The sequence below is a fragment of the Belonocnema kinseyi genome, chromosome 3 (assembly GCF_010883055.1).
Source record: "Belonocnema kinseyi isolate 2016_QV_RU_SX_M_011 chromosome 3, B_treatae_v1, whole genome shotgun sequence".
Taxonomy (NCBI): Eukaryota; Metazoa; Arthropoda; class Insecta; order Hymenoptera; family Cynipidae; genus Belonocnema; species Belonocnema kinseyi.
Genome location: NC_046659.1, coordinates 139750045 through 139774544, shown reverse-complemented (window position 1 = coordinate 139774544; position 24500 = coordinate 139750045). Strand labels below are relative to the sequence as shown.

Sequence of the window (24500 nt, the reverse complement as noted above, 5' to 3'; positions counted from 1 at the left end):
ATTTTCAGTTGATTTTATTAAACTAAATATTTCAGTTTATTTAAAAAGATTCCAATGCAATGTCAAGAGAATTGCAAAATTTTAATGGATTTCTATGAACTTAACGATTTTAAAGCATTTAGAAAAAAATTCGTGTGGTTGTAAAGAATGTAAAAATACCTGAATTTAGGGTATTTTGATAAAAACTGAGGGATTTTCAGGAGCTTTAAAATATGTCAAGAAATTGCAAAAAAGTTTAAAATATTTTAGGGTATTTAAAATAATTCCAAGGAATTCTCGAGAGATTTGCAGATTTTAAAGCGATTTCCAAGGATTTTAATGATTTTAAGAGATATAGAACATTTTTAGTGTGATTTTAAAATTTATGAAGTTCTGAATTTAGAGTATTTTTTTAAATTCCAAAGAATTTACAAGAGCTTTAGGAATTTTTAAGGTACATTGAAAGATTTTAAAGGGTTTGAAATATTTGAGGGTATTTTAAAAGAATCTAAGGCATTTCCAAAAGCTTTCTATGATATAATTTATTTAAGGAAAAGTGACTAAAGTGATATTTTCGCTTTCGACTCAGAATTGAAAAAAAAATTAATTTCATGCCACAAATCTTAGAACCACCCTTAAACATAACCTTTACTCTTTAAGTTCTTATGGCGCGAAATTTGAATCTGAAGCTATTCTTTTTCACTTTGAGTTACAATTTTGCAAAATAAAGAAACGTGGATTATTCTGTTAAGTTTTCGAATTTGGTTTTTGCGTCAAAATTATGATTTTGACAAATGAAAAAAAAAGTCTGGTGCAAGAAAAGTGAATAAAAAAGTAATTGCATTTAAAGAGGCTATTGCTAAATATTGTAAAACGCTTCTTTTATTTAGTCTGGCGGTGCTTTTTAGAAGGAATTTTATTATCTTCAAGAGCAAATTGATTCAACTTTATGTAATGGCTTGGGAGGTACAGGAAGAGGAAGTTTCAAACGAAACGATAACACAATCGATTGCAGACCGTGGGATGTGAATTTCTTGTCTTCGGCATGAAATTTTTTTTTTTTTTTTTAACAAAACAAGTAAACTAGAATACTCGCTCGCGCGATAGGGAAGAGCGCAAGGCGACTTCCAACGAACGCTTTTCCTTCTAGAAGCATATAAGATGGCGATGACGTTTCTTTGTACTGGGTCAGTCAGTGCTTCTCTCAACTGTAAAAATCTAAGAAATGTAAAGAGCAGCAGCGTCAGCACAGTTTATAACTTTCTGAGGAACTTGAGACATTTCAGAGTAAAAACTTGCAGGGTTTCTAAAAGGCGTCATTGATATATATATATATCATATATATATTATATAAGGAATAAAATTCGAAGCGTAATTAGATTTTCAAGGTACAAGTGGCCTTTTGTAATCGAACTAAAGTTCTCTTTTCTATAAATTTTTTACTGCTGATTGAAAATTCTAGAATTGAATTTTAAAGTCTCACTGCTTAAAGGCTTTGTATCTTGGTCTTATGTTCTTTTTTTTTTATTGCAAATGTTAAATTATGTTACGAGGGTGGGTGTAAAACTTTCTTTTCAAAATTCCTTGATTTTTTCTCATTTATAATTTTCCCTGACTTTTAGTATTTAAAGACCAAAATTCTAATCTTGTAAATTTTAATTTATTGATTTTTAATTTATTATTCCAAAAGTGGCTAATTTCTAACCGAAAAGTGTATTAGTAATCTGAATAATGCTCTTTTGAATTTAAAAGAATTTTTAAAAAATCGATGAAATTTATAAGGATTCCAGGTAAATTTTGATGAATTCCGGATATATTCGTAAGACTTTAAAACAATTCAAGTTAAATTTAAAAAAATTCAAATAAATTGGAAAAAATTCTATTGATTACTATTGAAATTAGGTCTATATCGATTTTTATTTCTGAATTACCTTTAATTCTTTGGAACAAAGTTTGGTTGAGGTTTTTGAAAAAATGTATCCTGAAATCTGTTAAACACACCTTGAATTCTTAAGGGTTTTATTAAATTCTTACGAATTCCCTGACATTGGTCTAAATTGACTGCAAATTTAGTAGTTTCAATGAATTTTTTTTAATTTGGTTGAATTTTTTTCGATGCAATAAAATGTTTTTTATCCATATTTAATTTTTTCTAAATTCATCTTGCTTTTTTATGAATTCAATCTAATTCGTCTTACTTTCTTTAAATTCCTTTAAATTCTTTTACATTTCAGTTTGACTCAAATCAATGGAATATTTCAAATTTTTTTATTTGTAGCAATTAATTTTTATTCACTTGGAATTCATCCTTATTTATTATTAATTTATCCTAAATTCTTGTGAATTCTTCTGATTTATCTTGCATTTTTTTAATTCCCTCTGAAGTCTTTTGAATTCACTTAAATTGTTCTAAATTTATTCAATTCAATCGATTTTTGTTTAGTTTTTTTTTTAATTTCTCTAAATCCTTTTAAGCGCACCTTAAATTCTTAAACATTTTATCAGATTCTTTTGAATTCCCTTGATTTTTTTTTGTAATTCACCTTGAATTTTTCATCTAATTCTTTTTCGGCCCCTTAAGTTCCTCGAAATGCATTATAATATTATTTAATTCGTTTATTTTTTCATTTCACTTTAATTCTATTGAATTAGACCTAAATTCTTTTAAGTTCACTTAAATTCTTGAACATTTCATCAAATTCTTTTTAATCTCTTCGATTTTTTTTTATGAAATTCATCTAATTCTTCTTAATTTCATTTAAATTCATGTAAATTCGATTCAGTTTGAATAAAATCAATTTCAGTTAAATTCTATTGAATTGGACCTGATTCTTTTGAATTCACTTAAATTCTTCTAAAACTAATCAATTCAATGGACCTTTCTTTAGTTTTTTTTTTTAATTCACCATCATTTCTATTAAATTCACCTCAAATTCTTAAACATTTCAACAAATTCTTTTTAATCTCTTTGATTTTTTTAATTCGCCTAAGTTTTTTTATGAATTTGATCTAATTGTTCTTGTTTCCTTTAAATTCACTTCAGTTTGACTAAAATCAGTGGAATATTTTAGATTTTTTTTATTTGTAGCAATTCTTGTGAATTCTTTGGAATTCTCTCGAATTTTTTTAATCCACCCTGAATTCTTTTGAATTCAGTTGAATTCTTCGAAATATACTCAATTCAATGGACTTATCTTTAGTTTTTTAAAAATGAATTCTAAATTCTTTTAAACTCACTTTAAATTTTTAAATACGTAGTTAAATTCTTGTGAAATCCCTTGATTTTTTCTCAATTCACTTTAAACTTAATAAAATTTAAAAATATTTTTGAATTGTTATTTATTCATTTGAATTTTTTTTAATTCACCTTGAATTTTTTATGAATTTCATTCAATTCTTCTCCGTTTCCTTATATTCATCTAAATGCACTATTTGAATATAACTTAAATTGTTTTTAATTCGTTAAAATTCACCTGGAATCCTTAATAATTTCATCGAACTGTTTTGAATTATTGAGAACATTGGTCACTTTTTTGTTTAAATAGGTCTCTTTTTCACTTTTTAAAAGTATTTTAAACTGTAGCAGCCCTGCTCAATTGCAGAAGTTTTAGATTAATTTTTTCACGGTTTCTGATTCGATTTTTTTGTGGAAAAGGTGTTCTTTTTTAAATCGACTTCTGAGAGTCGATTGAGATTCACGTCCGGTTTTTTTTGGCATACGACGAAACTCGATATTTGGTTGTGCTGTCAGCTTGAGTGACCCTTTTCAGTCGAAGTGTCCGAGGATCACCGGTTAATGACGTCACGTCCGGTCTAAAAATCCCAGACAACATGAAGTCGAAAAATTTTCCTTGAAGAGGAGGTTTATTGATTCGCTTTCGACACTAGGGGTTCACTTCCTGCGGTACCTTCTGGTCGGGTGGGTCTAGATGGGGTTTCGAATTACCTTCCTCCGAATACCTTTTCTTTTCTTTTCTTTTATTTTAGTTACTTGATCTCCATCTCCTCTGTTTTCACTTTTTTCTTTATTTTTGTAAGTCTCCTCTTTACCACTTCTTACTTTTAACGATCGCGACGTAACTCTGGATTAAGTACTTGGCACTTAACTCGATTGTAAATAACGAATTCGCACTTTCATTCTTTCACCCTTGTGTTTTTCAGATTTTACATCTGAGTTTTAGAACTAAATTGTCAGAGGGGAAACCTAATTCGATTAGGTGGCAATTTTCTTGCGGTGATTTTATTTTGTCGGATCTTGATTCCAGTCTTGGAATTGGAATCAGGAAACAATATAAGGTAGTGGGAAACCGATAAAAACATTGATTTAGATATTTAATTATTTTATTTTATTATTGAAGTTAATGAAAGTTTCTTCGTTTGTTACAGGTGAGTTGTCATGTCCAGACTTTATGAGCTGTGATCGTAAGTAGATGAACAATGATCAATTTTTATTCATTATGATAATGCACAGTTTGAAAGTTTCTTTTTTTTTTGTATCAAGATTATTGCTAAAAAATTATTGTTGCTATGGATTATTACTAATTATTATGTTAATTGTTACTACTTTTGGACACTTTCTTTAAAAACAATGACACAATTTTGCTACATCTTCTTCCCTTAACTTGAATGGCTAAAATCACATATCCGTATTTCAATAAATTCTGAAGGATTTTAAAATATCGCAGAGGATTTTAAGGAATATACTGTATTTTAAAATATTCTAAAGAATTTCATGAGATATTAACAAATGTTGCAGAATTATAAAAAATTTAAAGGAATTTCAAAATTTTTCGCTTTTTTAAAAATGTTTCGAAGACTTGAAAAAGGGCGTAGTACCATTTTATTTTACCATTTGATTTTAAAAGATCCCAAGGAATTTTTAGTATATTTTAATAATTTAAAGTTATTCTACAGGATTTTTACAAATTTCAGGATATTTTTTTAAATTTCAAACAATTTTAAAAGAATTAAATATTTTGATTTTTTTTTAAGTTTCATTTAGTTTTCAAGATTTTCCTAGAATTTTGAAAGATATGGAATGATTTTACAGGACATAGCTTTTATGATTTTAAGGTATTTTAAAAGCTCTTAATGTATATTAATAAACTTTCAAAAATTTAAGGAATTATCAAATTTCATAGAATCTCACAGGATTTTGCAATATTTAAATTGATTTCGACGAATTTATTCACAAGAAGTGTGATATTTCGTAGGGTACTTGCGGTTAAAAGTTTAACTCTTTTGTTAAGAAATAATTTTTTCCCTATGATTAAAAATTCATAATTTCGATTTAAAATTAATATCTTCAACTGAAAATTTAACTTTTAAATTTTTGATTGAAAATTGGTCTTTTCTAGTTTAAAATTCAACAATTTAGCTGAAAAATTGTCTTTTTTAATTGAAAATTGTTTAAAAAATCTCCCTTTCGGTTAAAAATTCAAGTATTCGAGTTAAATAATTATCATTTTAGTTGAAAATTCATCCCTTAGGTTGGAAATTAAGTAACTCGATTGAAACTTAAACTCTTTTGTTATAAATTGATTTTTTCGGTTAAAGATTCATTATTTTGATTAAAAATTAATTTCTTTGGTTGAAAAATGAGCTGTTTGAATGATAAATTGTATTTTTTCCTTAGATGAAAAGGAATTTTTTTTTGCCGAAAATCTATTTTATTGACAATTTGTTGCTTTTTTAGTTCATGTTTTTTTAAACTAAAAATGTATCTATTATTCCAGTTGAGGATTTAATAATTTTAGCTTAAACTTCTTCTCTTTGTTTGAAGGTTAAACTTTTTTGATAAAAATTAATTTTTTTGGTTGCGGATTTATTATTTTAATTAAAAATTCATTTCTTTGGTTGAAGAATGAGCTATTTGATTGAAAATTTGTTTTTGCTTTTGATGAACAGGAGGTTTTTTTGCCTGAAATTAAACTATTTTCTTGAAAATTTGCTGCTTTTTTGGCTGATTTGTTTGAATCTGAAAATGTAACTATTATTCCAATTGAATATTTCTTAATTTTTTAATTTGAAATTCATCTCTTTATTTTTTGGTTTTGGTTGACAATTTATCTTTTTTTAAGACAAATTAATTTTTGAAATTAATTATGTAACTATTCAATTTTTCAACTTTTTATTCTAAACTTCAAGTCTTCCAAGTAAATATTTATTATTTTAGTTGAAAATTCATCTTTTTCGTTACAAATTCAACGGTTCCAGTTAGAGATTTATTATTTTACTTGAAAATTCATTTATTTTGCAATTCATTTGTCCTGTTATGATAAAGGATATTTAGAATGAACGTTTTTTTCTGCCAATATTACTGTTACTTTTATTTGACCGGAAAAATGAAAAAAACTTGACCGGGAAAAACCGTGAATTTGAAATGGTCCGTCGAATCGCCACCCTGGTTACATTTTGATATTATTACATATAATTCTACATTCCCAAAAAATATTATGAAAAGGAGTTGCAATATATTAAATCCTTGTACCCAAGATTGAAAATCCTATAAACCTGGTAGTAAATCCGGTAATCCGAAAATATTGAATTGAAGACTAAGATCAGATCGGGTATTATAGGGGCAGATCGAGAACTGGAACCTTGGCGTAAATCGGTGTAACGTATACTCTGTCGGTACATGTAGACATCAGGCGGATATGAGGGCTCTACAATGTTCCCTCATTTTTTCGTATTACATTTCTGTCTGTCTCTCGCCCTGAAGGGCCATCGTCTCCCATGCATATCCCTTTGTCTCCTCTTCGTGAACACTTGAGTAGGCACGCATTTTCAAGGAGTCGAATCGCGATGCCGGATATTCATTTTAAAAAACAACGGACCATTCCTCAACGTTTTTTTTTATTCATTTTTTTTTGTGAGACCCCAAGTACCAAGACCCTCAGACTACAGAAAATGTCTTTTCGTGTGGGCTTATACCTGAATTAAATTTACGACCTGCACAGGTCAGTAAATATTTGAACTTCAATTGGTCGCGATCATTCCCAATCGATTTGCCTGATTTCGAACTCGAAGAGGAAAGCCACAATAATTTATCGATCGTTTCATACAGTCAAATCGGTTTCGAGCTACGGCTCTGCCAGCCGAAATTTATTTTATTGAACGCCACTGCCGCTCGCTCGTATCATAACTTTGGATTAGCGTTCATTCCGACCTCTTTTAAAGAGGGTTGTGGCAATTTAGTGCAGAAAATATTCAGAGATTTGTTGAAAGAATTTTTTAAAAATATTTTCATATTCAAATATTCGAAGCCTTTAATCTTTTAATTGCACTCTTTGATCACTGAGAATTTATGCTGTCTTAATTAGGGACTAACAAGAGTCGCGCTAATGATAAAGCGAGCAACCCTTGCACAAGCCACTCGAGAAATTGTCGAAAAAGCACAAAGGGAATTTCCTACTTTCAGCAGACGGTTTATTATCTTCCCAACGAATTTTCTTAAAATGCTTTCACAGAAGTACCCTTCTTGCTTTTACGGTAAACGCAAAAGTCTGGAAATTTCCGTAAGAAGCAATTTCAATTACTTTCAAGAATAATTAAGGCTGATAATAATGACTGTTACTTTTTATAACTTTTTGAACAGTTTCTAACTTGAATGCACAATATTGCGCAATATACTCGACTGAGCACTCGCGCAATGCGGCACTTACGAGGCGACAGTCGTAACCGTCTCTCGCCTTGCACGTTTAGAAACTGCGTGGGTGAGCAATTCTACGAATCACTAAACCGAGATTACGGATTATTTCCGTAACTTTTCTTTCAATGTATTAGTCTATCGGTAAAGTCACTATTGAATTCAAGTCAAGAACTATTTCTGAATGTTCTTAATTTCTTTTTAAATATTTTAGAGTAGTTTAAAAAGTTCTAAGAATTTTTTAACAGATTTCAATGATTCGAAGGGAAAAGGATTTTGAAGATTTTAGGATATTCAACAGAAATTCTAAGGAATTTTTAAAAGCTTATAAACTTTCAAAAGATTTCGAAGAGATTTTAATATACGGGTGTTTTTTGTTTTAAAGATTCGAAGAAATTTTGAAGAAATTTCAATAAATTTTGAAGATATTCGGAAGGACTTTAAAGATTTCAGAGTACTTTTAAAACACACAAAGGCATTTTTAAGCGATTAAAAATTTGTCAAGGGTTTGATTCACTAATATGAAACGATTTTATAAGGACTATAAGGTTTTAGATTATTTTTAAGATTTCAAGAAATTTTATCAAACTTCTGAAGATTTTAAGGTCATTTCAAAAGATTTCTCAGGATTTTCAATAATTTATTATAAATTCAAAGGTTTTGAAATATTTGAAAAAATTTCAATGAATTTTCAAGAGCTTTAAAAAATTTCGAGGAATATCAAAATGTCATAAATCATTAGAATATTTTAGAGTATTTCAAAACATTTTTCAGGATTTAATTGATTTCGATAATTTAATGTGATTTTGAAGGATTTTTAATATTTTAGGGCATTTCAATAGATTTTAGAGTATTTAAAAAAATTTAAAGTAATATTCAACAGCTTTAAAAAAATTCATGGGATTTTAAAGGTTTTACAAAATTTGAAACTTTTTTAAATTCCAATGAATTTTCAAAAACTTCACAAAAAGTCGAAGGATTTAAAAAGATTCTGATTTAAATATCTTAGGGTATTTTAAACTTTTAAACACATTTTAAATTGATTTCAATAATATAATGTGATTTTGAAGGATTTGAAACATTTTAGGCCATTTTAAAAATTGTAATGAATTTTAAAGAATTTTCAATGGATTTCAATCATTTAACGGGATTTCGAAGGATATGAAATATTTAAGGATATTTTCAAACATTCCAAGATATTTTCAAGAGCTTTAAAGAGTTTCAAAAAATTTCAAAAGAATTTAAAATTGAAATTTAAGAAAAATACCATAAAATTTGTTATGTCCTTCGGAATTTCTTTCATATTATTGAAATCTGTTGAAAATGTCTTGGTTTCTTTTAAAATACCCTCAAATATTGTAAATTCTCTGAAATCCTTTATATCTTCTTAAAACTCGTGATAATTCTTTAGAATTTTAAAAAGTACCCAAAAATGTTAAAAATACTTTAAAATACCTTAAAATATTTGAAGAAAATTCAGAAGCTATAGCGACTTTATCTTAAGAATGTGACTAAAATGTGATTTGAGAAAGAAAGTGCTTCTTGCAGAAATTCCCTTACATTTGCCATTTTTTTTTAAATCCCTGAAATCAGTAATCGAGTTTAAAATCGAGAAAAGCAGCTTAACATCTATACCGGACATTATTCGTATTCGCTGGTTTCAATTACCAATAAAACTGCATCGAGTTTGCTTTACACGTCCGCATTTATAATCAAAATTTCCATTGTGCGGAATACCCCATTTGATAAAAAAAAGCGTGTAAATAAAAGATTTCTCGCGTTTGGTTGTTTCGAGCGAATCCCCAATGAATATCGATATTTATTTTCCGCGCTTAATGAATTTCCAGTGGAAACTCTCCCGTGTGCATGATAATTATAGATATTTTAGCGGCTTTTCGCGGCTGTAAATGTTGATTACCAGCCAGCTGTGATGGGTTCATTCACGTAAGAAATCGACATTTGAATAGTGTAGGAAGGGAGAGGTGACTTTATAATTCACCCAGACGTTTTCTTCGCGAAGGTGGCTCGGAATTATCGACCTTCTCATACCAACTTTACCGGAGCTTTTCCGCAGGCATCGGCATATATCGTGCACACCTGTGGCGCTAACCATCATAGCTAAAGGGGATCTTGCTGAAGTATCGTCGACCTCGAAGGGTCAGCTTTTAAGCAAAAACAAAGCAAGTCTTCGAGAACACTCAAAAAATCCATAAAACACCCCGGACTTAATAGTATTAGGTCGAAAGCCTTTCCATGTTATTTGATTTGGCTTTTCGGCTTTAATGTGCGGATTTCCTGTAAGTAAAACTAAGAATCGAACAAACAAATTTGGACAACCACCATACAATTTTTCTACTGTAATTTTGAAAAAAAAATAATAAAAAAATAAATGTTTAATATAATCATATCACAATAAAAAAAAGAAGTTTATAAAAAATCATCACCAAAGTTTCGTTACTGATATAGCACTCTTATCAAGGCAAGACAAATTTAAGCAGGTAGGAACAGCAACGAAACATCGTGGTTTCGTGGCTATTCCTACCTGGTTAAATTTTTCTTGCCTTGATAAAGGTGCTTTATGAGTTCCAAAGTTTTTTTCTTGTGTTTTCCCCGTCTCTCTCTTCTCTGGGGTTTCTTTTTATTATCATCAAATTACAACAAAAAAAATATTTATAAAAAATAATCACCAACGTTTTGGCACTTTTACTCTTAAGAGCAACGAAACATAGTGGTTTCGTTGCTGTTCCTACCTGCTCAAATTTTTCTTACCTTGATATGATGGGTGATGTATGAGTGCAGAAACTTTGACGATTATTTTTTCAAATGTTATTTTGTTGTGAGTTGATAATAATAAAAATAAAAAAGACGAAAAAAATGAGAAAGAGAAGGAATGGGATTTTGACTTTAATTTGTAGAAGATTCTTGATTAAAACTACTACAAGATTAGAATTTTGGTCTTTAAATATTAATGTTCAGAGATAATGAAATATTAGTTGGGGAAAAATTAGGGAATATTGAATACGAAGTTTTGTGGCCATTCTGATAAAACAATAATATCGTGAAAGCGACACGTGTAATCGATAGAAGAAACATACAGGAAGGAAAACACGTGTTTTATTAATGACCCAACGATTAACACTCTTCGAAGCGATGAATATATTCACGTAGATTGGAGTTTCTAGAAACATTAATTACTTTGATGAACCTAAATGAAACATCTCGAGTTTGTCACCCGGCCTGACCATTTCTGAAATTAGTTATTTCCGCTTCTTAAAGCGCAGACGTCTCAGAAGTTATCGTTTACGGCTGAAAACTTTTGCCAACTACTTGACAAAAATTCCATCTTCGCTGAATAAACTCACCGATCTAGAACTTCCGGAGTGTAACAGAGAAGTCGTAAGAAAACTTGGACAACAGAAATCTTTGAAAGAATCGGGAACGAATTTTCTTTTTAAAAAAATAACTCTACTTGAACAGCATGTTTATTGATTCAACAAAGAATCCTTCTATGTTTTTTTTTAACAGCCGAATAAAAGTTGTATTTGAACCCAGTGTTTTCTTGTGAATGAAATTGTGCAGCGCTGACATTCACGCTCCTCCAGAGAACAAAAACTATTAAATTGGTGGAGTCAGTAGATTTTATTGCTCTCCCCTTTTGGCCCTGGTCTGAAAATCGTATGAAAAGAACTCTGCGAGTGTGGAGACAGTCGTACGTCTGCGTACAGAGCGATAAATAAATTACTGAATGACTGTGAACTAACTGCCGCTTAACGAAACGATGATTCAGCGACCGGTCAAACGGTTCTTGAACCTCTCGTTAAAAGTCATGTCACGTCGAGAGACCGCCGCCTCCTCACAACAAACTTTTCCCGCGATGCTCTCATCTCCGCTTTTTACTTACTCAGATAATGCTACGAGAAAAAGTTTTAATTTGATAAGCAAGCAAGAGTAGTTTCTACAATCAAGCATACTATGGGGACCGAAATTAATTAATTTTACTTAATTCATCATCGTAACGAGACGTGACACCTCCCGCCGTAGTTGGGGCACTAAAGAGACGAAATTTTGTCTTCTGGTCCGAGCAGTAATTTGAAGCAGCAAGAATCGATTTAGACTTTAGAGGTACGGCATGATGTTCTGGCATTAAGTTCACCGAGTACAGTGACCTCTGGATGTCACGATTGTGCCGTCACGTTGCCGCTCGTAAAGTTCCTGGCCGGAACGGCCGCAGCATCCGGAAATGCCGCAAAACGTTTCGTTACGCTCGCACGAATCGTACCAGTGCAAAATTCAAGGCCTTCGTACTTCGTTCCGTAACTCTTTTTCCGTCATTATATTTTACAACTCATTATCTTACTATAAAGATTGTACTCGCCGATGAGAAAATGTGCTGTTTGCGCGGCCTCCTTAGCGCTACTTTCGATCAAAATTACTAGCGGGGAAGGAAGATCGACATTGTTAAGACTACATTTTATAGCACTCACCTTCATGACTCCAATCACTCTGCTTGCGGGGGTAGTTAAAACTTTGAAGAAAACATCATCTCACTCGAATTCAAAGTACATTTATAACCATAAAAGAATTAATTGCTATGAAATTCGAATGCGAATTTCGATTGAAAATATTTTATTGAAAATCCATTGAAACATGGAAATCGTTTTTGTCTCTTCTCTTGTATAAAATCACACCTACGTACACGACCAGAGTGGATCGATCGGATGTGTCCAGCAGCTCACGTATTTCTACTTTTCATTCTTATTTTATCGGGTCTCCATCAAAGCTAGGTATTCGCGGTCAATAGCCCTTTACGTTGTCCACTCTGTTGGAGGTTCTCAAGTATCGATTTGAGAAGGAGACTCTTCAAAAGCTAAAATATTAATGAAACGGTAGAATGCATGAGTCCAATATCATTTCTTTAGTCTTTCTTTCCGAGTATCAACAGGCGAAATATTTACCATTGAACACTGAAATCTGGCAATGATATTTATGATCCCAGTTTTCATCCCTTTCACTCAATATTTCATCTCAGCAGTTTCAAATCTAATTCTCCCCTTCTGCCAATGTCTTAACATTCAAGGGAAACGGATTATCAGTATTTAATTCGAATTATATTGATTGGATTGATCGAGTTTTTGATTAAATACTTTGAAAGGTAAACTTGACTTCAATTGATTTCAAGGCCACAATAAAAGGCATTTTGTTGGCTGCCTAATATGCAATAAAAAAACAATTAAACATCCATCCTGAAATGGGTCGAGAGTTAATGGACTTTTATCATGACACTATTGAATATTTTGGACTTCCGAGCACTATTTTGAAGAGATTCACTCGAGGTTTTTATTCCCGGATCAATCGCCGTCGGTGATAAAGGCCAATGGCAACAATTACCTGTAGCATTTATCCAATGGAGTGTGAAAAAGCAACGAAGTCGGTGCTTATTCGTCCGATCGTTAGCTGCTTACCATTACTGAAACGTAAATGACTTTAATGAACGTTGGTGTTATTGATTTTGCTACTCGTCCGGAACACCGGAAGCTCGTTCGCGTACAGGGTGTCCTCTTTCATACCAAAGTTGACTCTGATAAATATTTTTCCAATTAATAACTGAGCCGGAAATTGAAAAACTCTTTCAATAACAAATTCTCAATCTCTCAATGCGTTTTTTAATTTCCTGGATTGTTCACGAAAAGATTAAAGGCTATCTATTTCACAAAGTCATTGAATCAGTCTTTTTACCCAAGTCTCAGTTTTTATCAAAGTCAAGGTCAGTGTTTGAATGAACGAGTGGTTGTCTGTGGCAGGTCTAACGCTTTAAGAGCGAAGTACAATGTTGGCACGTATATACCTTCTCAAACTATAGACTGTCGTCATGACCTTGAATATTGAATTAACCTCACAACGACAATATCTTAATGGCCATGATTCTGCCTTGTGGTAAAATCAATATGAACAGTATCAGAGGACGGATTATTCCATAAATTAAGTAGTAACGAAGTAGTCTATCGACAATCTATATGGTGAGAAACACATAACCGCTTTTACATGGAAGGGCGATGCACCGCTGGCGGCATTCTCCTGGGGCGCCAAACCCCCGACAGAAACTCCCAGACCCTCGTCGAACCCCCCAGACGTTGGGGTTGGGGCGGTCGATGCAGCATTGCCATGACAACCAGACGCGTCGTTCGCCACCCCTCAGTACTACAGTGCATTCAACTAGGGTGCAATCTTCCCCTGGCCAATGAAAACCCGCCCAAAAATCGAGAACCATACGCTTACTATCTCTACAAATACGCCACAGACAAGGATGGGGTTAGGATTTGCTTCCAAGGTCTCTCAGCATAGACCAAGGTCTCGAACGTGATTCCACTTGAACTCTATCGATTTTGCGATTCTTACAAAATTTGGTAATACCTCTTTCCTATTCATTTCATTTTATTCGTATTTATCCAACGATTGGTTTATTCATTGAACCTGATCATGAACAATTGATAAACTATAAAACAGCCATTTACATTAAATTTATAGACACGTTTAGTTCTTGCGATCAATTTGTGTGGAGTCCGTTTAATTGTTTTCCTATTTTAGAGCTTGAAGTAAATGCCTCTTCATGGAACCTTCCACAACCTTCAAACTGCTTTTATAACACTTGAAACTAACTAGCAAAATCCCCTGGATGGTGATCTGAATATAGAATTGAATTACCGCTTGAAACTCATCCGCGTTTTCCGTAGGTAACGAGATTATTATGGAGGGCAGAAAACAAGCATCGCCGGTGCCCTCGGTATCTTGCACACAGAAAATATGACCTTGAGTGTGCTTAGCAACCGGATAGGTCAATACTTCCAAGCACTCTCACGACTCTTTTTCTTTACCTTTACGAGAATAAAATTGTCATTGAGAAATTCTCTTTCTACTTTGAAAGAGCTTTCTATCAACCATTTCTAGTTCTCTGTTTGACATTAATTTAATTCATCAAGATGAAAGGAATCTCAAATCCTGGAGAACCTTCCAGACTTTTCTCGTCCAAGGTCGACGGTCGTGCGAACGAACTGTACATACTCACCCCCGGCAGTCTGCCGCCAGATGCAAGGGGGAATAGTGGAAAGAGGTGGCGGACAGAAAGAGGAAGCAGAGAGCAACCAAGGGTGACAGAGAAAGGGATGAAAATAGTGAGAGAGGGAGAAAAGTGAAGAGAGGGGCGAGGAGAGGGAGAAACACTTCACGACCCCTGAACGTCGTTCATCGATCGAGAGGGGTGCACGCACCCCGTATCTCCAGCACACATGTACACCATAGAATTGCACGCTCACTCTTTTCAGAATGCATTTTGCAAATAATAACGACGCCATTCTTTTTAATGTAAAAAGCGCGCGCATGAAAGTACGCAACTTGCATTACCGCCGCATTTATGATCGTGCGTCAATCCCTTCTCTTGCTTTTCAAGAGGGAATATGGCCGTTCCGAACGAATGAAGCTGCCCAGGGTAACTACTCCATCCACGAGTGTTTCACTCTGATATAGTATGAATGCAAAGCCAGTCTAACGGACACTGCAAAACGATCAACTTACCACTTTACGACTTTGCCAATTGTCGTTAAAGTCATTCGCAGGTGCTCAATGTCCCTAATTCATTCCGTGTCCTCAGCAGTCTTTTGAACGACCGTTCAGTTGAAGATTTAGAACTTTTTTTTTGTTTTCTAACTGATCTTTCATGATTGGTTGTAGAATAATAAGGAAGAAGAAAGGTAAGGATGATTAGGCAATTTAGATGATCGCACCTAATTATTTCTTTGCGCGTCTGCTTTCTCACGTGGCTTGAGTCGTCAAATCCTCTTTGTTTGTACCTCCGGCCTTTAATGTTCCTTTTGCCGTTAAGCTCACAGCGAAGACGGGGATGACTTCCTCCGAGAGGAACGTTCACCTTGTTATCGCGGGCACGATCGAAATTCCTGCACGAAGGTTGCCAACGAGCAGCAGCAATACTCAACCGACTGGCGAATCCAAGCGTTTCCTGGAATCGTCTCGCAGCTCGTCCCCTGTTGCTCCTTGCCTTGAATCTCTTCCGTTTCTCATGAAAAGCCCCTCGTTATGAATCTTAATTTCAAAGATCTATTCACATCTCAGTCCAAATGAATTCTCGTAGTCGCATTTAAATTTTGTATTAGAGATAGAAGAGACACCCGTATGAGAGAAGTGCGATGACCTTCGTATCCGTGACCTTGGTCTTGTAGAATGCCAGAGTGCGGGCACTCAGGTGAAACATGGTCGTTCAGGCGGGTACGAGCAATTTAATTAAAGGGTCGGCTATGCGGGAGGACGAAGATGAAGCGGAAAAGAGAGAGGCGGGTGGCTAGGTTTTAAAAGAGAGTGGAACTCACGTCGCCCTTCGCGCGTGGGAATCATGTAGGATTTGTCTCTAAAGTAATCTTTAATTCGTCACCGTTCATGATAATATCCCGCAAATTATAGTTTCAGCGTCGGGTCGAAAGTGCTCCACGGGGCAACCCACCCCGTCCCGTTTAAAACAAAGCCTATCCTGTCCTGAACTTTGAAACCGTGTAAGATTTTACGATTTGTCCTGTCTACAGTTTCTCTTGCATTAGACGCTCTCAATTTAGTGACGAAAGAGCCGCCTGTGAGAAAACTTTATAAACTTTTTAAATAAATTCTAATGAACATTCTGTTTTTTTTTTTACTAAATAGAAATTTTCTTGTCTGTTGCAGGGATGCCGGTTGACTGAAGATGGCCTCTCCGACACCATCACTGGAATCGCGCGCGAATTCCCTCGGCTCCCTGGCCTCGCTGTCTCCGCTAACGGTTAGCGGCAGTTCTCCACCAGCAAGCGACTCGGCGATCTGCGACGTTGACAGCTGTGATCTCTGTTTGGATAGTGCAAAGCCCGGTGACGCACCCTGCCCACGCTGCCGATTGGGAGGCGGTGGCGGCAACGGAGTTCGTTGCACCGGCTGCAAGTCCACCGAATCTGACGCCGTAGCAAGGTGCTTCGACTGCGCCAATTTCCTTTGTCCCAATTGCGTGATGGCTCACCAGTTTATGCACTGTTTCGAGGGCCACCGAGTTCTAAATCTCGGCGACTCGAAACTCGAATCCAACTCGGTCAATGACCCCAAGAATAATTTGGTCATCAACGGTGGCAGCAATGGCGAGAAGATTCTCTTCTGTCAAGATCACAAGACCGAACTCCTCAAGTACTTCTGCAGAGCCTGCACCGTTCCAGTTTGCAAGGAGTGCACCATTTCCAATCATCCCAGTCCGCTTCACGATTGTGCCCACATCTCGGAAGTCGGACCACAACAACTTGCAGCCGTGTCGCGCGTCGTTCAAGAATGCAAAGCGAAAGCTGCCGATGTTAGAACGGCAGTGAAGGCGGCTGAACATGGCGCGTCACGATTGCAGGTGCAGTATCACAAGGCTCAGAATGAGATCAACGACACATTCCAATTTTACAGATCCATGCTGGAGGAACGCAAGCAAGAATTGCTCAAGGAGCTGGAATCAGTGTTCTCCGCGAAACAGATCTCTCTCGGTGTGGTGACGCAAAAGGCGAACGAAATGGCCGACAAAATCCAACAGACCTGCGAATTCGTCGAAAGACTGACCAAGTACACAACAGTTGCCGAGGTGCTTATGGTGAAGAAGCTTTTGGACTCGAAACTCCAACTTCTGTTGAGCTACACGCCAGACATTGCAAGTCACAATGCTGATCTCGAGTTTGTCAGCAACTATCAAGCAATCCAAGTTGGTGTGAGAAATACGTTTGGATATGTGCGAAGCAGCAGCGAGAGTAACGCCGGGCCCAGCAAGCAACCACCAATTGCCAGACCCACAGCGCTCTCCAACGGAAGCAGCAATGCAAGCAGTGGACCTGGAAGTGCAGGATCCTTGGGCGGACTTTTGTTGGACCGACCTTACAGCAATGGTCTCGTCTCAAGTCAGAATTGCGTCTCGAATTCGCCATCGCCCTTCGAGAATAACAGCGTCATCTCCAAGAGGTTCAGCTCGGCCAACAGTCTTGGTCCATTCTCCACATCCATCAGCGACATCAACATCAATGGCATGAATCCTTATGAGAAGTGGAGCAACGGTGGCAATGACGCCTATTCAGTTTCCGTCACGGCAAACGATCATTTCCCTCTGCCCACAGTAGCCACTGTAACAGCGGCTCCTGGTGACTCCGTCCTCGATCTTACATCGAAGCTCATGTCCTCTGCGGCCATATTCCCGCCAAAGTCACAAATCAAGCGACAGAAGATGATTTATCATTGCAAGTTTGGCGAGTTTGGCGTCATGGAGGGACAGTTTACCGAACCGTCGGGAGTGGCTGTCAACGCACAAAATGACATCATCGTCGCTGATACAAATAATCATCGAATTCAAATCTTTGACAAGGAAGGCAGATTCAAGTTCCAGTTTGGAGAGTGCGGTAAACGAGACGGCCAACTGCTCTATCCGAATAGAGTCGCTGTTGTTCGCACATCGGGTGATATCATTGTCACTGAACGATCGCCAACACACCAAATACAGATCTACAATCAGTACGGGCAATTTGTCCGAAAATTCGGAGCAAATATCCTCCAGCATCCGCGTGGCGTTACTGTCGACTCGAAAGGCCGCATAGTTGTCGTCGAGTGCAAAGTTATGAGAGTTATCATATTCGATCAGGGCGGCAATGTGCTTCAGAAATTCGGCTGCTCGAAGCATCTCGAGTTCCCGAATGGTGTCGTTGTCAATGACAAGCAGGAAATCTTTATAAGCGACAACAGAGCCCACTGTGTCAAAGTTTTCAATTACGAGGGCGCTTACCTCCGACAAATTGGCGGAGAGGGTATCACCAATTATCCTATTGGCGTTGGCATCAACGCAGCTGGCGAGATTCTGATTGCGGACAATCACAACAACTTCAATCTGACCATCTTCACCCAGGACGGTCAGCTCGTCTCGGCTCTTGAGAGCAAAGTGAAGCACGCCCAGTGCTTCGATGTGGCGCTGATGGACGACGGATCTGTTGTCCTTGCAAGCAAGGACTACCGACTCTACATCTACCGCTACGTCCAGGTTCCGCCAATTGGCATGTAGACCAACGAGTGAAGATTACGTTCCGCATCCAGTGGACCTTTTTTTACTTGCCCATCTACCTATCCGCCTAAACGCCTACCTTGACTCTTGTACACCCAATTCTACCTACGTCGTCTTGCCTGTCTGTCTTGCTATGATAGAGTCGAGTGCTGCTCTTGAATGAAGAGTTGATAAGGCGCTTTCAATAGACTAAGGCGCAATGATAGAGAGCGCCCACTAGCGTTCTCAAGCCGACCTAATAGGCACGCATACGCGAGGAAATGACGCGTGTACTTGATGATAATAATAAGCCATCACGTAATTATTAACTGACCTACGTACACACGCGCGAAACTTACTTGTTAATGTTGTTATAACTGAAAATACTGTTGTTGTTGTTTAGTTGTAGAGCTCGCCGCCGCTAGTCACTTTTCCCCCCACTTCTCCGTTCTTTCCTGACCTTCCCGAAGTTTCCGTTTCCGATCACACACACACCATCGTCGTCGTCGTCGTCATCGGCTTCTCTTATCCGCTCGCTATCCAGGCGAGTAGTCGACCATTTGCAACTTTGACACGATTTCCACTGCGACAACTTGATTAGAAATCGCTCGCCACAAGACAATTATTATTGATATCGATTATTATAATTAGCGCATTTGCACGATTTTCCCGCGAATATCCCGTTGTTCATTTCTCTATTACATGACGATACAACGTTACGCCGTTTAGGTTTAGTGATAAGAAACGAACGTCCGTGTGAAGGTAAGCTAGTTTTTAGAATCAAGACGCGACGCGAAGGATATTCGTTTCGTATCTAGAGTTTCCGAGACTCTTATTGAAAATTCTAGTTTCGTACCCAGACTTTCCAAGGCTCTTATAAAAAATTCTAGGATATGAAACTACTTCGAAAACTTTAGAGTTTACAAGGGTCTTAGGCTCTAAGATTCTAAGGCTCTTATTGCAAACCCCAGCTTTTCAAATAAAAGGCCTTGTAAACTCTAGGTACGGAAATACTTGGCAAACCCTAGAGTTTTCAAGACCCTCATTACAAACCTGAAAATTTGTAATAACATCCTTGGAGACTCTAGGTACGGAAATATTTCTCAAACCCTAGAGTTTCCAAGACTCTTATTGCAAAACTTAGAGTTTTTTTTAAATAAGAGACCTTGGAGACTCTAGGTACGGAAATACTTTACAAATCCTAGAGTTTCCAAGGCTCTCATCACAAACCCTAAAGTATCCAAGTGTTTGTAAAGCAATTTCGTACCTAGAGTCTCCAAGACTCATATTACAAATCCTAGGATACGAAACGATATTCGTGCGGCACATTTACGGTGAAAAGCGTGACGTGAACCCGAATTGAGACTCATTTGCCTCTCTTGTTTTTTTTTTATATATGTATATAACCACTTCCGTTGTTTCACGACAAGTTTCGTGTCACGCTTCTCACTTATATCGGTGTGCTTAGGCCCCAGGGTACTTTAAGGACAACACGCAGAAGCGAGGAGGCATCAGGGCGCTTCCGAGAAGAGCCCTTTTCTCATGAGCTTCGCTCTCCTTTTTTCCAGCGCTCTCGCTTCTCATAAAAAAAAAATAAGACGTGTATCGATCCGATCGAAACACAAGGACCCCTTTAAGATTAGTTCAGTTGACGTGATCTTCGCGAATGAGGGAAGACTTTTGTTTGAAAGGGGGAAATGGCAGAGGAAAAGGGCAAGGGTGGACCAAAAGGTGTTTTGAGTCAATGTTGATGTGTGAGAGTTAAGCGCAGATAAGGTCGAAACGCAAGTTTGACAATACGGTATTTTTATTAATTAACAAAGGCGCCTCTGGAAATTATTCCAGGGAAGTGATATTTTCCTATGGAAAACCGGAAGCGCCCTGAGCGAGGCTCGTTCGAAGACAGTATTACGCGCATTTTCCCTGTATGATAGATAACCTCCTTTTCCTCGACACTTAGTTTAATCGTTTTTGACGACGCGAACAAATGGACGGATGAAGTACGCCAAATCCTCCAAGTATCCTCTTCCTTCCCGTTATGTTTTTTCTCTTCTTTACCATTTTTTTTCTTTTTTTTTGTGTCTTCTTATTTTCGTAGTATCGTAGCATGTAGCAAGTATTGCAGTGAAGTATATCGCGTAAGAATGTTTCTCTGTCTCTTTTTTTGCCTGTTATTATTATTATGTTTTTTTGGTTTGTTTTCTCACGCCCTTTACGTACACACATCGCTCTCGAATTATCTCAAGGACGACCAAGTAAGGTATCAACGACCATGCTCGCGTTTCCCTATCGAGCCTAGAGTAGTAATATATTTTGTTGGATGGGTCGTGAACCGGATTTCGATTGACCGAGTACCGACTTCATGCGTGTTTACTATTTACATTATTATTATTATTATTATTATTATTATTATTAATATTATTATTGTATTATGATTATTATTATATTATTATTATTATTATTGTATTGTCCCTATCTTTTATCAACTCGAGTGCGTTATTAAGGCGCGAGTGTTACTGCTGATTCTTCGCGATCAAACCAAACGACTTTCCATTATACACGTAGCGTTAAAACTCGGCTGGCATGCGACTTTTTCGAGTTCTAGGTTTTCTCAATAGATTCTCGGGGGACGTGACTATGACGACTGGGCCACGGCCCGACATAACTATATATAATTCCTCCTGCGGAACATCCAGAAACGTAGTAAATTAGAATCAAAGACTTGGAGGTTCTGGGATCTCATACATTTTTTACTTTAGACCCTCGAAGACACGTTTTATTACAAAATTTACTTTACAAACTCTAGGTACGGAAGTACTTTACAAATTCTAGGGTTTCCAAGGCTCTTATTACAAACCCGAAGGATTTTGTGATAAGAGTCTTGGAGACTCTAGGTGCGGAAATATTTTAGAAACCCTAAAGTTTCCAAGTGTTTGTAAAGCACTTTCGTACCTAGAGTTTCGAAGGATCTTATTAAAAATCCCAGGATACGAGACTACTTTACAAACCACAGAGTTCCCAAAGCTCTTATTGCAAGCCCTAGAGTTCCCAAGTGTTTGCAACAAGAGCCTTGGAGACTCTAGATACGGAAATACTTTACAAACTCTAGAGTTTTCCTTAGAAACTCTAGGGTTTGTAAAGTATTTCCGTACCTAGAGTTTCCAAGGTTTATAAGTACGGTTTGTGAGGTCAGAGATTCCAAGGTTTGTGATTAGATGCCTTGGAAACTCTAAGTACGAAAATACTTTACAATCCCTAAAGTTTCTAAAGTATTTCCGTACCTAGAGCTTCCAAGGTTTGTGAGTAAGGTTTTCAAAATTATTTAAGGTTTGTAATTAAAGGCTTTGGAAACTCTAGATACGAAACTACTTTACATACCCTAGAGTTTCCAATTCTCTCGGTCAAAAGATTACCTTCTGTTATTCACAGGATGTCTTTTTGACACAGTATCCATAAAACGTGTTTTTGAAGTAATTCGAGACGGAAAAGGTCATTTGTGGATCTCAACAATGGATGTTCAGCGCCTCTTTCTGAGTGTACTTATTCATTAATTCTCTACCCCGGAGAATCTGCCAAATATGATCGATCGATCGGTCGCATTTTTAAAAAAACTTTCACGTCCTTAAGCGTAAAGTCGCGATTGTGTAAAATGAAGGGTTTAACGTTGAACTGAATTTAACTTAACTATGTAAAGAGATATCGCTAGAATATTGTCAAGACTAATATTGATTATCGGCGAAGAAATTTTCCGCCCAAGAGGGCGAAAGGGAAGTAAATTTTCGGAGATGTGGAGACGCGTCAGACGCAGAGTTAGGTTGTTTTTTGTACGTAGTTTGTAGGATTATCACGCGAGGTCGTCACGAGCCAACTTTTGCACCCTCGACACGTTTTTTCCCCCTCTTCTCTTTCGACAGATTTTTTTTTTGCGGGATAGGCTATCCTTTTTAGAAAACAGACGGAGCGGAGTGCAATGTGTCCAGCCTCGCGTCGACCTCGCCGACTCGCGCGTCTTCACATCCCCGCGAAATTATATATATATATAAAATAAAAATAAACAAATGTGTGGATTAAGTTCGACGGTCGATCGATCAACGGACTTGTATACTTGCCAGCGAACTAGACACATTTCGCGACGCATGAACTTCCCTACTTCAGCACGATATCATAAAGAAAACGCGAAACATGCGACATTCTCTCTCTCTCTCTTTTGTACGGTTTGTTATGTTATTATTTTAAATGATACAACCCAATTGTTCTTAATTTAAATGTAAATCGTATTTTTGTTTGTTTTTTAGTTATTTTTTTGTTGTAAAATGCTTTTTAATAATATTTTCAGTTCAGATTACATGGAATGATTGTCTTTTTATTTTTCGTATGCAACCCTTTATCCTCATCCTTTTATTTTATTTTATCTCATGCTATACCGACGTGAACTCTCGCTTTTTCAGTTTGAATTTCGCGCCAGAATCTTATTGACACGTTTAAACATAACCTCTAATTTTTAATTCATTTTAGCGCGAATTTTGAAATTTAAATGATTAAAGCGAGAGCTTACGACTGTATTTTTTTTCTCTGCCTCGATTAGCGATGTCCAGATTCCAATTGGTGATTGGAGAGTAGCGCAGTGTTTCTAGTATTACTTTTTAAGATAGACTTTTTAGCAGTAGTTCTTCTGTTTAAGGTGTCCTCGTCACAATTAAATGTTCTTTTTGGCACGGAGCTTGACGCAGCGATGAACAGTAAGTAAATAAAAGGCAGTACTTAAATTACGTAACGGATTAATTTTTTCCAAAAATGTTTTGATAGTTATTGCTAGTAGAAATTAATAGGGTGACCGTGAACTTAATTTTTTTAAATCCCTAATTTTTCCTGGACTAATTACTCTTTCTTCTTGATCGTTAATATTCAAATACCAGCATTTTAGTCTGATAATACTTTTAACATCTTTACTATAAAAATATGGCTTTTCAATAAATTTCTTGAATTTATAAACAAAATAATTACATTTTTAACATAATAAGATTTCTCAATCAAGAAAGCAGAAAAATTTTATATAAATTGAACCTTCAAGCCAAAAGACGAATTTTGAAATAAAAAATATGAGTCTCAGAAAAAAAAATCAATTGTCTACGAAACTGATGCATTTTTAGCCAACAAAAATGAAATTTTCACCGAAGAAAATGATTATCTTTAACCAAAAAAGGAGGATTTTCAACTGAAAAAGATCAATCTTAAGAAGCATTGTAAAAGTTACATTTTCAGTTAAAAAATTAATTTTAAATAAAAAAGGCTTTTGCAACTTTTAGGAATGTTTAAATTGAGATGAATTTTTTACTAAAAATATACAAATGAATTTTTAAATCAAAAAGACAAATTTAAAAAAATTGAATTGCCATTTAAAAACGATTTCAGTTGACTTTTCGTCATCAAAATATCAATTTTTAAACAAGAAATAAGTTTTACGAAAGAAAGTTTTTAACCGAAAAGGATAAATTTTCAAAAAAATTGTTTAATTCTCTACGAAATAGATGAATTTTTATTTGAATTTGTTTTCAAACAGTTGAATTTTCATACAAAAATATTCCAGTTCACTTTTCAAGATCAAAATATTAAATATTTTAACAGAAACTAAGTTTCTAAGAAAAGAATTGAATTTTTAACAAAATTGTTGAATTCTCTAGCAAATAGTGGCATTTTTATCCAAGAAAGATGAAATTTCTCGCAGAACAGATGAATTTTCATTTCAAATTTTTTTTAACAGTTGAATTATTATCCGAAAAGATTGCAGTTAACATT

At 35.7% G+C, this 24500-nt stretch overlaps 1 protein-coding gene across 3 annotated transcripts in view; it reads left to right on the top strand.

Annotated features, from left to right (window-relative positions):
- The window catches only part of LOC117170388 (brain tumor protein-like), a 116653-nt gene extending 93736 nt beyond the window's left edge, over window positions 1-22917 (top strand). For 2 of the 3 annotated variants that reach the window (XM_033357154.1, XM_033357153.1), the window contains one exon: window positions 16352-22917. In XM_033357154.1, the coding sequence (XP_033213045.1) occupies window positions 16371-18725 (2355 nt within the window). In that variant the 5' untranslated portion in view covers window positions 16352-16370 and the 3' untranslated portion in view covers window positions 18726-22917. Of the gene's footprint in view, window positions 1-4380; window positions 4402-16351 lie in introns of those variants that run through there. The other variant, XM_033357155.1, reaches the window with a different exon arrangement.
- The last annotated feature ends 1583 nt before the right edge of the window (window positions 22918-24500 follow it).